The sequence below is a fragment of the Parasteatoda tepidariorum genome, chromosome 3 (assembly GCF_982258835.1).
Source record: "Parasteatoda tepidariorum strain Cologne lab strain chromosome 3, Ptep-v5.0, whole genome shotgun sequence".
NCBI classification, from domain to species: domain Eukaryota; kingdom Metazoa; phylum Arthropoda; class Arachnida; order Araneae; family Theridiidae; genus Parasteatoda; species Parasteatoda tepidariorum.
Genome location: NC_141757.1, coordinates 13,220,928 through 13,237,714, shown reverse-complemented (window position 1 = coordinate 13,237,714; position 16,787 = coordinate 13,220,928). Strand labels below are relative to the sequence as shown.

Here is a 16,787-nt window from a genome sequence, read left to right as displayed (position 1 = left end):
CGATGTTTTGTCGATACAAATTCCGTTCCCGGCTCGCATTGATCACTGTGCCAACATTAAAGCACCCTATCAGTTGTAGGTTCCGAGGTTTTAATGTCCCTGTAACGCAAATATGGGTAGGTTCCATGTAACATTACTAAACAAAGGCTAGCTTGAGTGAATGGTAGATCCAGAAGTTCTGTTGTCTACTGGGTTGTGTTTAAATTTAAAAGTCCTAGCAAAAACTTTTACCTTGGCTTCTGTTGGGCCCGAAATTGGCTCGATATCAGTCCTATAAGAACATGCACTGAGGGACCAATATTGGGATGTCTAGATTTTTTAATATTGGTCCTGAAATGACCTTTATAGGGCCTACATTGGCCAATATAGGACCTACATTGGTTAAATAATGGATATAAGATATAGGATGAATTTGACGATTCTATATAGGACCGATATTGGCTGTAAAGTGGCTGTATAATATCGGGTAAATCGGAAAATTCTATATAAGACCAATATCGGAAAAATAACGTCCCTTTCAACAATTATTGAGCCAAGATTCGTGAATATTGGCCCAATGTGGGCCCAAGTTATTTTGCTGCTAGGGAGGCTACGAATTTCAGCATTGATATTCAGGGGTCTGTTTAGAAGAAATTTGGGTTCGTTAACGGACACTTCACAAAATATTTTTTCATAAAAACGGACCCTTCCCAAAATAATTTATCTTTTAATCGGACCCTTTCCAAAATAATTTATCTTTTGATCGGACCCTCCACAAATTTGTTTATCTTCATTATTGTTTTGTCTCTCGAATAAACCCTTCCCGGGGGAGAAAAAAAGAAAGACGGTTCGAAACGAACTAAGTTTTCCAAGTTTCCCTAAGTTTAAATTCCAATTGTAGTATTCTAAATATTTCTATATTTACAAACATCATGTCTTCATTCTTATTGATATTAAATGATAATTTTTTTTCGTAAATGAATAATTGATCAATTTATATTTATTTCTCGCAATTTTTTAAGTAAAATATTATAAATTTAAGAATTGTTTAAATTTACTTAATGCGTAACACATTAAAAGTGATACATAACTAAGTTATGTTATTTAAAATAAGTCAATTGAAATTATTAAAAATGCGAGTGATTTTGTTTTCATCATTTGTCCGAAATGAATATTCTCTGTTGAGCAATATAGTCTAAATTCCAACTATTTGTATGTTGCATCGCTAATTTAGTAGCAGCAATTGTTGAGCAGAATCTTGTTATCTATTTACGATTTAAAAGCTCCTTGAGAAGGTTTTTTGCAATAGCAGGACCCTATTTGCACAAATTCACAAAAGCAGGACCCTGGCAGGAATGCGACTTAACGCTTATTTTATATTCACGAATTATGAGTAGTTTTTTTCTCAATTTTATAAAAACAGGACCTTTTACAAAATGTCTGGACAGACCCCTGATTAATGATGTGATGTTTGCGTGTTTACTCAAAATTTTGTCTAAATTACGATCGCATCAAACTGACGCATATCCGTAGAGATAGGTATACCACAAAGAGGATTTCAATATTTCAACGTTTTTGAAGGAAATAGACTTCAATATACAGGGTGTTTTGACGGACCCATTTTGATGTTTAAAAACTCATAAAATAATAAAGATAGATCAAAATTAATAACATAAATGGTTAGATAGACTCAGAAAGTTTCATGGCCCTTGTCAATGAACTTCCACGTGTGCCCCCTTCGTCGCACGGAGAATATCAAGTCGATAGTCAATTTCACGCCAGGTAGCGGCAAGCATGTCGGCATCCACAGAGGCTATTGCGGTTGTAAGGTCATCAATGTTCGACACGATCCTCCTGTCAACATTGTCCTTTATAAATATACCCAAGGAAAAAAGTCCAGCGGCCTTATATCAGGTGATCTGGGTGGCCAAGGAATTGGACCTACTCGCCCAATCCATTTTTCTGGAAAATGGTCATTCAAAGAACTACGAACGATGATACCCCAATGAGGTACCCCCGATGATACCCCAAAGCTAGAATTACAACCGCAATAGCCTCTGTGGATGCCGACATGCTTGCCGCTACCTGGCGTGAAATTGACTATCGACTTGATATTCTCCGTGCGACGAAGGGGGCACACGTGGAAGTTCATTGACAAGGGCCATGAAACTTTCTGAGTCTATCTAACCATTTATGTTATTAATTTTGATCTATCTTTATTATTTTATGAGTTATTAAACATCAAAATGGGTTCGGGACTTTATAAACACCCTGTATATTTACCTCATTTAATGGATAAAACTCATTACAAGAGATAAAATAAAAATGCAAACGAGTTTTGTAATTTTACTTATAAAATTCGAAATGCGTCAAAATGACGCATCCCGTAAACCGAGTGTTAATGGAGTTTTTTATTTTTCAGGCGAGTAAATTTGACGAGATAGAAAGGATGCAGTGGGACAAAGCACACCTGACTCAGGAGAAGCCACAAGAATCTTACAAATGCAGTAGTTGTTGATGAAACCGCCTTAATTTTCGACATTTCTGATCATAATTACTCCAATATAGGCTCGAGCTTTTAATTTTGATTTCTTTGACCACAGCAAAAAAGGCGCCGAGATATTTGATGTAATGTTTCAGCAGTATTAATACTTAACTGCATACTTCCCCCTTTGAGGAAGAAGCTCGCTCACTTATTTATTCTTTTTAAAAGATGATTGACCAAAAATGCTTTCCTATGGAATATTCTTCTTTTCTACATTTCTAAAAAAGAAAAATGAATTTTTGTATTGCAATTTATGCCTGTCCTTTCTCTTTTTAAGAAAGTGTTTTAGGTTATTAACCCTCTGAACCGGAAACATTTTTTTCGTCATCAAAGCTGGCAACTTGTGCAGTCATTGAGGAATATTTTTAAAAGTGGTTGTTAAAATAATTATAGAAATAAAAAGATTTATTAAAAATTAAGTCACTTTGCTCATATTTAGATGCATAATTCCCTAACCTATAGCAGAGCTACTATTTATGCAGGTAATATAGTAAAAAATTAGAAATAATTATCCCTCATTATCACCTCTTTTTATATAAATTACATATTTATTTCTTGTAAAAACGCGCTTAAGTTAATATATGTTATTAATAGTAATAGTCGCAGATACTATTGAAATTGAAATTATCTTGCAACCAGTATTTTTTTTTATCTTACCTGCAATCTTTATGACGTACGATTGAAATATTTTTTTGTAGCAGCAATTATTTTCCAAACCTATATAAACATTAATATATCTACCACTGAAAAATATTAGCTCAATGACTAAAACAAATCGACAGTTCTGTGTAATGAATTAAAATGCTTCTGAAAATAGGTGAAAATTTTATACTTTCCAAAAAATTTGCTAATTTTTGCATCTAAGTATCTCATTTTTCATAAATTGTTCTTTAAATTTTTAAATTATATTTTGATGAGTAAAATGTGCTTAAGTATATTCCGTTCATTTTATTTAACTTCTATGTTTCTTTTTACTTTTTCAAAGTCAGTTTTTGATAGCAGAAACTTTAACAAGTCAATGAAGTTCAACTGTTTAATTCTTCTCGCCAACATCTCTCACTTTTGGCGGGAGATTTTTCTCAAACACATAAGGAAGTAGGAAAAATTATACTTTACTGTTTTATTTTTAATTTGATAAATTTTATTTGTCTTGACCACCACTATATAGAAACAATTTAAAAAATATATTAAAGGCCTGTTGACCAAGGCTTTGAACTTTTTAAATACTATATTTTTAAGTTAAAATAAATGTTAAAAAATTTTGATTGATAAGCTAAATTAAGCAAATTAGCATAATTTTAAGTATTTTAAGTATAATTTAGCTAAGACTTTCAAGTTGATATGTATGGTTGCGCTTTTTTTGTTGTTGTATGGTTGCATTATCAGAAAAAACTATTTCGTATTATTAATGGCTAATATGTGAAACACATATTAGCCATAAATATTGAAATAAGAATACATTCGAAATAAGATCATTATTATTCGCAAATAAGAAAATTATTTATTCCCGTTTCTTCACCTGCATTGCAAAGGTTTTAAAGTTATTACAATTGCAAGCAGGAATTGTTTTACTGCTTGTAACTATAAAAACATGTTAGGAGTTTTATTCATATAAGTTATTAAAATGTAGTGGTGGTCGAAAATATTGTCTGCTTAGTTAAATAAAAGATCAATTTTGCTAAAAATAAAAAAATGTGTTTAAGATAAAAGTATTAACGTATACATTTTGCTACTACTTAAAAAAAAACGTTTCCAGAAAAACTCTTTAAGATACAACAGCCGTAGTAATTACTGCTAAAGAAAATATCACAATAAAGTAATCAATGAACTCTAGCCTTATATCCAATTTTTTTTCTGCTTCATAAATGGAAGTGATAATGCTAAAAGAGAAAAACATTAACTGTAAAGCTAATCAAGGTAAGCAAGCTCGCAAAAAGTAAAAGATTGTGATATAAAAGAAAGGCCTAAAATTGGAAAAGTAACATGGTTTAAAGAAAGATTGAGAACAAAAACTTTGTTGCATTGTATTAAACAAATAAATTATATAATTTTCAATTTTAAAATTTTCCTTTGTCTAAATCAAAATAAAATAAAAATCAATTGCGTAACAACATGCTGTCAAGCGCAGTTTTTTTTTTATAGATCTTCTGGAATTTTAAGGAGAAGACAAACAAGATAATAATTGAAAAGTAAATAAATTATGTTTGCAAATTTGACTTTTTTTAGACAAATTATGTATTAAACTACTAAAATATAATAGAATCAAATATATATAATGGATACCAATTTAAAATTTGGAGAATTTGCCAGAATTTAAACATTTCGCTTGCAATCGTGCTTTTTTTTAATGTATATAAATTATTGTAGTTTTGTTATTAGTGACATGTACTTTTTTGGTAATGAAAGGAAAATGATGCAAAAAAATTTTTTTGGTGTTATTGACAAAACTGAAACAAAATTGACAAAACGCTGCAATTTTTGAAAAACAAATTCGTTTATTTCGATTTTATATATTCGTTTCATTAAATTTCGTTAGGTTTAGTACTTAATATAAGGTTCAGTACTTAATATAAGGTTTAGTACTTAATTTTGTGACCCTAGTTGTTTGAATTCATTAAATAAAAAACTGTTTATTTGATTCTGGGGTATTTTTATTATTGATTTTGAGCATTTTATCAGGTGTAATTTTCTATCATTTGATTTACCAACATGAGAATTTTCATTAATGATTTTGAGTATTTAATCAGGTGTAATTTTCTTTACTTCTTCTTTTATTCATAATTATTTTTTGATTTACTGACATGAGAATTTTTATTAATGATTTTGAGCATTTAATCAGGTGTAATTTTCTTTTCTTCTTTTATTTTTGTTTGATTTGCTAGCATGAAAATTTTTATTAATGATTTTGAGCATTTTATCAGGTGTAATTTTTCTTACATTTGATTTACCAACATGGGCATTTGATTTCATGATTTTGAGTATTTTATCAGATGCAAATTTTATTTCATTTGATTTACCAACGCGAAATTTTTCATTAATGATTTTAAGTACTTTATCAGGGATTTTTTTTTTTTTTTTTTTGCTGAAATGAGAACTTTCATTAATGACTTTAAGAATTTCATGAGATGTAATTTTCTTTCATTTGATTTACCAACGTAAGAATTTTTATTAATGATTTTGAGCATCTTATCAGGTGAAATTTTTTTTATATGCTTTACCAACATGAGAATTTTCATTAATAAACTTAAGTATTTTATCAGGTGTAATGTTTTTTTTTAACTTACTGGCATGAGAACTTTCATTATTGATTTTGGAGCATTTTATCAAGAATAATTTTCTTTTATTTGATTTACTGACAATGCAGTCAGCGGTTTCTCTTAGAATTCCTATTCTTTGGCCGTTGGAGTTTATTTTAACGCACTATACAAAAGAGAAAAAAATAAGCATTAAATTGAATACAAATATCAGTTATTGATTAATCAATTAAAAAAAAATTGCAGTGTTTCTTCAATGTTTACTTTCGTCGCAGTGACCTGTTTATATTTCACCAATTAGTTGCGCGACTTGTTAAATTGTGAGAAAGAAGCTTTTATCATGGTGAAAAGTGTATATTTGTAACAAAACTTGCTTAGATGACTTGGTTGATTTCTGAAAGGCGATTCAGACTCTAGATTCTCAAAGCATGTATAACGTATGAACATTACTAGATTTAGCTGTTGTTTACTGCAATAGATCCCAAGAATTGTATAATCTGCACCAACGGCATTGTCGATTAATTTGAAAATTTAAAAACAAAATATGAATGATTGTTGTGTGTATTGTTCATAGCGCGCATGACAAAACTTCAGATAGAAGTTCAAGTCTTGTTTGTTATGTTCTCTTTAAAAGCTCTCTGTGTTGAGCTCTTGAAATATTTCTTCGTCGTTTTTTCGATTTGAATAATAAAGTTCTGTTGAATAAATTGTTGTTCCATTTATTGCATATTTTTACATAAATGTACACTGAAAATATTTTAGTGTACTTCACACCAAAAATGGAATAGTGTCAGTACACTAAGGAACAAGTTTTTTCTGTAGTGAATCACCAAGAATGTGTTTTTGGACTCCTCTGGGTATCAAGTAGATGCCAACATTTTTTGTATTCGGTAGCACTAAAATTTATAATTGCGGAAATATGATACGCAGTAAATTAATTTTTACGATGCAATGTAAAGTAAGAATTAGTTTGGGATGCATATTTACACTCATTTTAAAAATAAAATTAGTTCGTTAATCATCAAACATACACCAAGGTCAGAGAGAATATTAAGACGAATTCGAACTAGGCTTAACAGATCAGAAGCAAATCGATATTAAATGTTAATTTTTACGATGCAATGTAAAGTATGAATCATTAATTTAGGATGCATATTTACACTCATTTTAGAAATACATACATTTAGAGAACACAAATTTAGAAATAGTTCATTAATCATCAAACATACACTAAGGTCAGAGAAAATATTAAGAAGAATTCGAACTAGGCTTAACAGATCAGAAGCAAACAGATATTAAATGTTAATTTTTACGATGCAATGTAAAGTTAGGATCATTAATTACACGCATTTTAAAAGTAAAATGAGTTAGAATCATTAATTTACACTCATTTTGAAAATAAAATTAGTTCGTTAATCATCAAACATGCACTGAAGTCCAGAGAGAATATTTAGAATCCAAACTAGGCTTAACAGATCAGAAGCAAAAAGATATTAAATGTTAATTTTTACGATGCAATGTAAAGTAAGAATCATTAATTTAGGATGCATATTTACACTCATTTTAAAAATAAAATTAGTTTGTTAATCATCAAACATACACTAAGGTCAGAGAGAATATTACGAAAAATTTGAAATAGGCTTAACAGATCAGAAGGTAATAGCATAGGCATTTCATCGAACAATTAATAACAAACTGGTAAAGTATGAAATTATTTATATTTCATACCTTGCCTAGGCATTCTGCAGAAAGACTAATAAAAGAAACATGTAGGTATTCTATACACATTGACTAATCAAAGCAAATAATAATTCTCATATTCCATACTTAGTACAGAGATCATTTGAGTATAGAAAGTCAAAGCATTCCTATGGAATGATTGAGCAAAGTATCTAATAATTGTCATCTTTCCTACTCGGCCTAAAAAAAGCCAGGCATTTTCTAAAATGTCAGTAATACATATATTAACAGAGACACATGCGATCATTTATTTCTACTTAACAGTAATTGATTAGAAAAAAATTACTGTAAATTAAAGTTTGCATAATAAAATAAAATTAATTAAAAACTAGCTCCACTGAAGAATCCTCCTAAAATAAATTCTTAAGAAAATATGAAAGAATTTTTCCTCTTTCTGCAGCCCATTAATTTTCTACAGGTTTTTAATCACGATTAACTTCGTAGATAATTTTTGCTTGCTCCCTTATAGTTTGTATTAGCACAGAATTTAAATTAAACCTGAAACTCTTCATCGCTTCGGAAATTTTTATTGACGATGAGTTCTTGTTTTTAGCAGTCACGATTACGATTCAAACTTGTGCAATCATCCAGCACAGATCTTCAATTAAAATTATAGCTCAAATGTTTAATTAAAATCTTCGAATTCAACTTTGAAAACAGCTATCACCAAAGAAATTATTCAGTTTTCTAAGAGTATACTTTTAAGTAAAATTAACTTTCAGTTAAGGTAATCTTTTGTATTTGTCACATATTTCATGCAATTTCGAAACCAATAACATGGTTTCCTTTAGTCCCCCCTTTTTAATGTTTTTACTTTTTATTTTATTTTATGATCTGTTTCTACATGTTATTTTTACTTTTTATGATCTATTTTTATGTAGTTATTTTATAAAAAAAATTTTTGAGTGCTCCTCACACTATTGTATTAATATATTTTGCTTTGGCTTTATTGATACAATATCAGAAAGCACTCTGTTTTGCGGATATAATCGTGTGGGCTGAAGAAAAGATTATATCTTTTTTTTCCGGTTTTTTAATTAACATTTCATTTTTTTTTCTTCTTCTTTTTAATAAAATGTTGTTTGTTATTTTTTTTAACTTATTATTTCCCACCCCCTTTTTTTCATACGTCTATAATTTTTCTTTGTTTTATTCTTCATTTTGAACTATTCATATATATATATATATATATATATATATATATATATATATATATATATATATATATATATATATATATATATATATATATATATCTCTTCATATATATATATATATATATATATATATATATATATATATATATCCTTTTTTTTTTCTTCCGGTTTTTTAATTAACATTTCATGATTTTTTTTTTAAATTTTTTTTTTATTTTTTATTTATTATTATTATTATTTTTAATTAACTGTTGTTTGTTATTTTTTACTTATTATTTCCCCCCCTTTTTCATATGTCTATTATTTTTCTTTGTGTTCAAAATGAAGAATAAAACAAAGAAAAATTATAGACATATGAAAAAAAGGGGGGGGGGAAATAATAAGTAAATTTTTCTTATTATTTTTCTTAACTTTCTTCGTGTTTTCCTGTATTTATTTATATATATATATATGTATATATATAGAAAAAGCATGGAGAATAATAAAGATTAATGAAAAGAGGAGGAGAAAAATTATTAAAAAATTCTAAAAAATATATCTAAAAAAAATTATTAAAAAAATTTAATTGCTGAAAAACAGGAAAATAAAATAATAAAAAGATATAATCTTGTCATCAGCTCGCACGATTATATCCACCATAAGGAGGGCTTTCTAATATTGTTTTAATATAGCCAAAGCGAAACATATCTATACAATAGTGTGAAGAGCACTAAAAAAATGAAACGAAAATAGAACACATTAAGTAAAAAATATACGAAATGAAACATACCAAGCCAAAAACAGAAAATAAAATGTAAAAAAAGTACAGAACAAAACACAAAACGTAATCTATAAAACGAGTGGCGAATTCAAATGAATTTACACGCATCGGAATCTTTCAAGAATGATTTAAAATATTTTCGTAATGAGATTGCCGAATTACAAAATATTAAAACAGAAGCTCAAATAGAGGTTAGAAGAGTTAATAGAGGAATCTTTTATGGCGCGTTCTTACTGCAGTACTGGAGGGAGCGCATCTGAATTGTTAGTTAACTTGGATTGGCCCAAAAATGGATGTGCGCAAAGCAATAATATCATACTGGATAATCTAAAGTTTATAATAAATAAGGTTGAAATTTAATTCTTCAATTTTAATGATTTTAGAAAATTAACATATATTTAAAAAAAGAAATATGATTTATCCAGTTTGCACAGGTTTTTAGTCATGGATTTTCCCGAATTGGATTTGACCATGGTAAAAATATACATTTAGTTAATAAAGAAGTTTTTAGCAAATTATTAACAATATATGATTTTATATGGAGCTTATCAATGATTTTATATGGAGCTTAGTTAATTTAGTTGGGTATCTAGACTTTTTTATCAAATTTTGAAAGAGGCTGTCTATTTTTTTCTGAATAAATAAACATTACTACATATTCCTTTAATTCTGTTTCATTGATTAAAAATGGTATTTAAATAAAGGTTTTTAGAAACATTAGAATTCCAAGTAATTAGTTTATTTACTCTAAAATTGAAATCATTTCTTATATTGGATAAATTAACAAGGCAGATATTTTTTTTCTTTTCAATCCCTAAATCCAAAAATTAATATTATATATATATATATATATATATATATATATATATATATATATATATATATATATATATATATATATATATCATGTTCTTGTACATTTTGACAGTAATATAAATAATTGGTACTTTAAAGCTGTTTTTTATCAATAAAAACTCTAAGAGTGGGGTCATGATAAACCCTTAAAAATCGAAAAAATAGGGTAGTAAAACCGTTCGACAAAAAATATTTGATCTTGTAACAAAAGTATAAAACATACTTCTGAGTGAATTTATTCTAAGAGGAGCAAATTAATTTTACTTGCTAGCTCGTAAGATGAAATTTTTATAGCTTGTTAGTTCAGCAAAATGAATCAGCCAACTGTTGTTGTTTCCAAGAATCGTTATCCAAAATGGTTGTAATATGTCAATTGAAAAACTCGTTCTTAACTAAAAAGCAGGATTCGTAGGGAAAATTTTAAAAAATATTGTCGATTTTGCAATAAAAGGCATGTGCTACCACTAAGAATACGAAATCATTGATTTCACAACCTGATATCAGGATATTGTATTTATTGAGAGTAGTTTTTTATTAAACTACATATTATTTTCCTACTGTTACTATCACTGGGAAAAGCTTTGTTTTCCCAGTAATCTATTAATCTCTGGAGTCCTCAGTTGAAGATAATTCTTTCACAAAAGATAAAAACTATTATTAGCACAATTATTAGGTGAGTTTTTATCTTGTTGAAACAAAACATGCATATCTACCTCCGATAGATGCTTTTTATGAAGATGCTGTGTTGTGTGCTTTCGGAATTTATTTATATAACACAAATCTCATATGAATACTGTAATGACGGAATAGCGATTTTTTTTAAAGTATTATGTAGTAGCTTAAATAAGAAAATACCCACTCTTTTTATTATAGCACTTTTCACAATATCGCTGTTATAAAGAATAAACTTTTCCGGTGGCAATGATATTCTTTCTACAATTTAAAAGCATAGTGGTAAAAAAACATTGTTATTTTGCAGAAAATGATTCCTCAATTAACAAATATTATTCAAAAACGTTTTCTGACATTAGTTTAAAATTTACAAAAGTTGTAACGGTATTTTCCTGTAAATTATTCATTTACCCCTTATTTAACGGTACAGTAATATTTATTTTTTATTCCTTTAATCATTATTCTCTATTTCTATTACTTGTCCAGTGTTGATGATTTTAAAGAACTAAATGCTAATACTGCAAATGTTCTTTAATTATATTATAAAATAATCGCAAGATATTACCTTAAGTGTATTTTTTTCCCATTAACATGTTTAGTTACCGTTTCACAATAACAAAACGGTGAATAAGTGGTAATTACATTTATGAAGCAAGGTATTTCTGTGTATTGTACAACTATCAAGTTGGAATTCCGAAAACTTACAACGAACTCACCTGGAAACAGTACTAAGAATCAGCTTAAAAAGTGTAAGCTAAACGCTATATTCACGCGCCAAACCACTAATCATATGTTCACCTCGTTTGTTCACACTCCATTTGGAACCCTTTAAAAAATCTTTGTTAAGCGTTTTCTTAATTTTTCTTTATTTATAAAACATTCATTAGCTCCAAGCGTTTTGTAGAAATCAATCTTCCTTTTTTTGTTTGAAAAATGTCAAAGCATAAAATTTAAGAATGCATGAAAATTTTTTTACAAAAAATGTAGAAATTTGACCTACTTTCAAGAATAATCCCATTTCGTTTTTGATATAATGATTGAATAAATATTATTTTACTAAACTTTTTTTCTTTTTCTATAATTTAAAACAAAACTACTATTATTATTTTTTTCCTATTGTACTGAACATTTTAGTGGCTCCATCTATTTATTCCCAGTTGTACTACTGGCTCGCTCGTGTTGAAATAGTCATTTTCATAATTTGTTATTTTTTAGCATGTCACTGTCACTGCTTAACTTCATCAAGTCGTTCACGTTACAGGAAAGGATAACTTAAAAAAAGCTTAATTGAATTATAAATGCATTAAGAGGCCCAAAGCCTTATTATACCACCCGACAGAAGTCAACTGCGGTAGGAGTGGGGGTGAGGACGGAAAATTCTAATTATGCTTTTCATCTTCTTAAATTAATTTACACAGTTACATTGATTGTTGATATTCCCTCTATTTCGTAGCATTTTTCAAAACATGTAAACTGTAGGGCGTCATCCGATCACAAATTGAAGGTGTGTGGTATTTGATATTTTCTTATTTTTGGTATTAAACATTTGTTTTTAGATTTTGTATAAATAACCTTGCTTGTACGTAATTTATGTTAAAAAAAAAAAGAAGTCATTTTAGAATCATCAAAATTGATTTTCATTAGTTAAAACATCTAAAAACAGACAAATGCACAGTTTTAAATTACTTATTCATAATTTTACTACTTTACACTTATGAGAAAAAATCCATAGAAGTTCTAAAAATTATCAAGTATTCTAATTCAATACGGCAACACCTTAATTTTCAATCTTTTCTGAAAAGTATAGAGCCGTAGAGCATCGGTTCCCAAATGGGGTTCCGCCGAAGAGTTAAAGAGGTTCCGCGAGTTAGCACTTTTTAAATTGATTATTACCATCCAATCTATAATTCTACATTTATTTACATTTTCGTTTGCCTTTATGAAATAGTTTCAAGTAAAATACCAATGAAATAGAAATGACATTTTTTCGAAGGAAATATCTTTCTGACAACACTATAAGGAACTAATAATGAAAAGAATAAGCATTTATAAAATATTACATGAGTATTTCCTATCGAGCTTTTAAATTCAAAATAAAATAAAAATTCTTTATTAAAGAAATATACTAATATACTAAGAATAAGAATTTATAAAATATTACGTCAGTATTTCCTATAGCGCTTTCCAATTCAAAATAAAATAATTAAATTCTTTAATAACGAAATATACTAATATACTAAGAATAAGCATTTATAATATACTAAGAATTCGCATTTATAAAATATTATGTTAGTATTTCCTACCGCGCTTTTCAATTCAAAATAAAGTAATTAAATTCTTTATTAAGAAATATACTAATATACTAAGAATAAGCATTTATAATATATTAAGAATAAGCATTTATAATATATTAAGAATAAGCATTTATAAAATATTATGTTAGTATTTCCTACCACGCTTTTCAATTCAAAATAAAATAATTAAATTCTTTTATAAAGAAATATACTAATATACTAAGAATAAGCATTTATAAAATATTACATTAGTATTTTCTACCACGCTTTTCAATTCAAAATAAAATAATTCTATTCTTTAATAAAGAAATATACTAGGAATAAGCATTTATAATATACTAAGAATAAGCATTTATGAAATATTACATTAGTATTTGATGTCACGCTTCCAATTCAAAACAAAATAATTAAATTCTTTAATAACGAAATATACTAATATACTAAGAATAAGCATTTATAATATTCTAAGAATAAGCATTTATAAAATATTACATTAGCATTTCCTACCGCGCTTTTCAATTCAAAATAAAATAATTCTATTCTTTAATAAAGAAATATACTAGGAATAAGCATTTATAATATACTAAGAATAAGCATTTATGAAATATTACATTAGTATTTGATGTCACGCTTCCAATTCAAAACAAAATAATTAAATTCTTTAATAACGAAATATACTAATATACTAAGAATAAGCATTTATAAAATATTACATTAGCATTTCCTACTGCGCTTTTCAATTCAAAATAAAATAATTTAATTCTTTAATAAAGAAATATACTAGGAATAAGTATTTATAATATACTAAGAATAAGCATTTATGAAATATTACATTAGTATTTGATATCGCGCTTCCAATTCAAAACAAAATAATTAAATTCTTTAATAACGAAATATACTAATATACTAAGAATAAGCATTTATAAAATATTACATTAGCATTTCCTACCGCGCTTTTCAATTCAAAATAAAATAATTTAATTCTTTAATAAAGAAATATACTAGGAATAAGTATTTATAATATACTAAGAATAAGCATTTATGAAATATTACATTGGTATTTGATATCGCGCTTCCAATTCAAAACAAAATAATTAAATTCTTTAATAAAGAAATATACTAATATACTAAGAATAAGCATTTATAAAATATTACATTAGTATTTCTTATTACGCTTTTTAACTCAAAATAAAATAATTAAATTCTTTAATAAAGAAACATCCTAATAACCAATCTTCATTTTTCTGATTGAATATTTTTAAAATAGTCTCTTATAGGTTATAACGTCCGCCGAGAAAAGGTGAATTATTTAGGGTTCCGTAACTGAAAAAAAATTGATGACCGTTGCTGGAGAGTGCTACTTTATAATCAAATGCCTTTTTTTAATAAATAAATAAATAAAAAGAACTAATGAAATGAAAGTTGAAATCCAAGATGGCGAATGAAGAGGCCTCACACTACTTTAAGATGTAGAGTGCAGACTTTATTTATAACCCGATGTAGTTATTCTAATTCAATACTGTTAATACAATGTAATTATGTTAATTTAAGCTTGTTAATCCAGTTTTAATTAAATGAAGAGCATTTAATTTTATTCAACTGTTAATCCGATTAAACTAAAACAGTTCGTAATTATGAAACTGTTGATTTTTCTAAAAACCGGAAGAACTAACTCTTCCGTGAAAAGAAACATAAAATATTGTAATCGCAGTCATCGTCGCGTGTGAACAAATTAATTTGAGTTATTGAAATGAGAAGCAATCCTTGTCATTATTTTACGATTAATCGATTAAATAATGTAGCATAATACATAGCAAAACTGTTCCATATTTTTTGGTTACATGTTCTCTCTTTTTTGGTTTATTAAACAATTTTAAAGATACAGTCAAATCCCACTATAGTGAGCACTGTTTACAGTGAACTCCCAGATATAGTGAACGAAATGTTCGCTCTCCTGCCTTGATGGCACGTATGATGTTATTTTTTGTGGATATAGTGAACCAAAAAAGAGAAGAAGTTGGATATTATGAATTTTTTTCTGTCTTCGACTGATTTATTTTCTTCATTTTTTTGTAATAATTTTGAAATCTCTACTTCAAAATCAATACATATACCGATTTTTAAAACCATCTGCAACATGTAATGTAGCAATAAGCATTTTTTCTTGTGTGCTTCATTATTGAATTGGTTCAGCATTCAAAGAAGCCGCAATCTTCCAGTATCTGGTCAAATGCTTCTAGTCAAAGCCGATGAATTTGCTTAGCGAATAGGGGAGACTAATTTTATGTACTCGAATGGCTGGTTAGACAGTTTTAAAAAGCGGAAGAACATAAATTCAGGAAAAATTATCGGAGAGTCGGGAAGTGCTTCCCCATATCTGATGTTGAGGATTGCTCATCAGCAGAAGATTCCTTATTTTTTTTTGTACGCAAGAGGAAGAGTAATAAAATATAAAAGTTAACGCATTTTTTGTTACTACGGATTATTTTTCAGTCATTTTCGTATTTAATTTTATGGGTCATTTATTTAAATAATGTGTAATAAAAGGAAGGAGTGTGGAATCATTAAGTAAAATTTTGCTTGCGGAACAGATGTAGTGAAGTGAACTGAAATTTCGTTCACTATAGCGGGGTTTGACCGTATTTACATTTTTAATTAAAAAATAAATAAAAAATGTCTTCTACTTTTTCAACTGTCTCTTGCTACTCGACAGTGCTGTTTAAATATTCGAACACTTTGTCTAGCATTTTGTTTGAACACGTTTCGAATATAGCTCATTGCATGTTCACATGTTCTGTCTTTTAATTAACAATTCTAAAAGTTAAACGATTTCCAAATTATTGAAAATAATAAAAAAAAATATAAAAAAGTTGTCGGCCTTAAAATAATAGAAAATGTCTACATAATAATGAATATCTGTATAAAATTATAAATGTCAGTAAATAAGTATCATCCAAATTAGCATCCAATATCCAAATTATTAAAAATAATTGTAAGAAAATGTAGGCCTTTAAATAATAGAAAATGTCTGTATAATAATAAGTATCCATATAAAATAATAAATGTCTTTATATTAGTATCATCCAATATCCAAATTATTAAAAATAATATAAATATTGTATATATAGTCTTTTTCAAGAGTTTCATATTGTTCTATACTGTTCTTTAAATATCTAAACATTTTGGAACATTAAAATTTTTGTTAAAGTTTCATACATATTTTTAAGATTATTAGCAGAAAATTAATTTTCAGTAAACAGAAATTTAAATTTAGAGTATTATAAGCATAAGTTTATTTATGCAAAAAAAAAAAATTTGTAAAAAATGACCGAAAAGATGTATTTTACATCTTTTCGCACATTTCATAAGACCTATTAAAAGTATCTCAAACAATGAAGTACATAAACAGCTGTTTTCAAGACATATCAAACTGAACAATGTCGATCTCATTGTAGAGTTTGTCATCTTTTAAATACAATAAGATTTATTTTCAATTGTTGCAATTTTTAAACTGTTTCTGCTTGCGTCCAC

General features: G+C 27.3%; 1 protein-coding gene across 2 annotated transcripts in view; it reads left to right on the top strand.

Moving 5' to 3' along the window:
* LOC107440188 (uncharacterized) overlaps positions 1-6,485 on the top strand; it is a 48,453-nt gene extending 41,968 nt beyond the window's left edge. The window contains exons 7-8 of one of the 2 annotated variants that reach the window (XR_015432426.1): positions 2,402-5,271; positions 5,364-6,485. Coding sequence is in view for 1 of the 2 variants with exons in the window: in XM_016053041.5 (XP_015908527.1) it covers positions 2,402-2,497 (96 nt within the window). In the remaining variant the exon portion in view is untranslated. Of the gene's footprint in view, positions 1-2,401 lie in introns of both variants that reach the window. The other variant, XM_016053041.5, reaches the window with a different exon arrangement.
* Positions 6,486-16,787: the final 10,302 nt, after the last annotated feature.